General features: G+C 40.8%; 1 protein-coding gene across 1 annotated transcript in view; it reads right to left on the bottom strand.

The window, feature by feature from the left end:
• ypel3 (yippee-like 3) overlaps positions 1 to 1,694 on the bottom strand; it is a 5,375-nt gene that overhangs the window by 2,034 nt on the left and 1,647 nt on the right. The window contains exons 2-4 of the mRNA XM_032538756.1: positions 1,111 to 1,229; positions 963 to 1,006; positions 130 to 238 (exon numbers count right to left, since the gene is read on the bottom strand). Of these exons, the coding sequence (XP_032394647.1) occupies positions 130 to 238; positions 963 to 1,006; positions 1,111 to 1,227 (270 nt within the window). The 5' untranslated portion in view covers positions 1,228 to 1,229. The remainder of the gene's footprint in view (positions 1 to 129; positions 239 to 962; positions 1,007 to 1,110; positions 1,230 to 1,694) is intronic.

The raw sequence follows: 1,694 nt of genomic DNA, 5'->3' as shown, positions 1-1,694 counted from the left end.
ACTTAACTGTAAATCAACACCTACACCAGGTATCTGTGGTGGGAACAATGTAAACCCCTTTCATCAAACATTTAAGCAGCTCTCCTTTGAACAAGCCAGCATTTTATTCACACAAATGGACGTACTTACATATTTCCAGCCCAGCGTGGTGTGGCAGTTTTCACAGTAGATGTCGGCGACAGCGTGTAGTCCTGTGAGCAATAGCCTCTCCTCCGCAGGACCGCAGCCAACATTCACCCTGAAACCAGATGCAGGATTGTCAAACAGCAGCTCCTCTGTGATTCACAGAAGGCTTCACAGGAATTAAACGACTCTCCTTGCCATGCACCAAGAGACTACTGTGTGAACCTAAACAGTAAAGAACCTGCTAAATGATATTCTTTTAAAGGTTAAAAAGAAAGAAAGACTAAACTTCATGAAACAGTCACGGGGAGGATGACTTTCCATTAAACCATTCAGAAGAGACACTCAGAAAGAGATCAGCATCTATTCAATATAAACCTTGAAGTTTGATTAAGTGCTTAAGTTATTTAAAGGCTCCCATTTTGGGGTTAAAGCCTGTGTATTTCTAACACACACTAACCAAGGACAAGCGTCACTAAAGTGAACTTCAAGGTTCACCCGAGAGCAGATCAGATTATCTGTTGACAATGTGGTTTGTGCAAATGTGTGAAACTGGGAAGCTGGTTTCAAAGAGAACAAGACTATTACTTTTAAACAAAGAGTCATTGGGTAATCTATTCAGAATAGTTTTTGTAACAAAATAAAAGTTAAATACAAAGGAACATTTTTTTTAAACTGTGATAGCTATAAATCAAGTGTAACCCTTACTGAAGTCATTTTTTAATCCATCTACACAGTACATATGGCGGTACAAAGAGGATTGCAAACCTGAGATAAGAATAGCCACTTTCTTATATTCAATGTGTGTAGCAAAATTTAAAAAAAAATTAAATACTCACACAGAGTTGAAGAGGTAGGCTCGGCCTTGACTGCCTTGGAAAGACTAAGAAAGAAAAATGAAATAAGATGAAGAAACTATGGGAGAACCACAAGGCATTGTTATGAGCCCCCTGACATGATTGTTAACAAGAGTGGCAGTATGTGTACCTTGGAGATGAGATCATCATGGTTGGCCAGATGGGCACGGCAGTGCACACAGCTGTAGCGACGGTGGCAGGAGTCCAGGTAGGCCTGGAACGTCTTGGCTTTTGTCAGCTTCACCATGTCTGACGAGGAAAAGGGAAGGAGGAAGTAGGATGGGAGTTTAGTGTTAGTGACACTATGACTCCTAAGACCCACTGGTTAACCATACATGTGAATGAAGGATTTTCATTTTGATTCCGCTATCAGTGAGGAAGTGGAAGATACTGGAAGCAAACAGGTTTTACATCAGATTTTAACATCTGATAATAGCAATACAATTCTGCAAGGCTTCCCCTTAACATAACCTGACCTGTCAAATGTTAATAAACTGTGATGCTGGAACTGATCAGACAACATTAATTTTGACAATGTCATATTTCAGGGGGCATCCTAGTAGCTCACCTGGTAGAGCGTACGCCCCATGTACCAAGGCTCAACCCTACCGGCCCAGGGATTGATTCCAGCTTGCAGCCCATTGCTGCATGTCTTTTCCCTCCCTCTCCTCTCTACAATTGTCCTATGAAATATATAAATATATATATATATAT

Source organism: Etheostoma spectabile, chromosome 15 (genome assembly GCF_008692095.1).
Source record: "Etheostoma spectabile isolate EspeVRDwgs_2016 chromosome 15, UIUC_Espe_1.0, whole genome shotgun sequence".
Classification (NCBI taxonomy): domain Eukaryota; kingdom Metazoa; phylum Chordata; class Actinopteri; order Perciformes; family Percidae; genus Etheostoma; species Etheostoma spectabile.
Note: the sequence above shows the minus strand (reverse complement) of the source record. Positions and strands in the feature narration are given on the sequence as shown.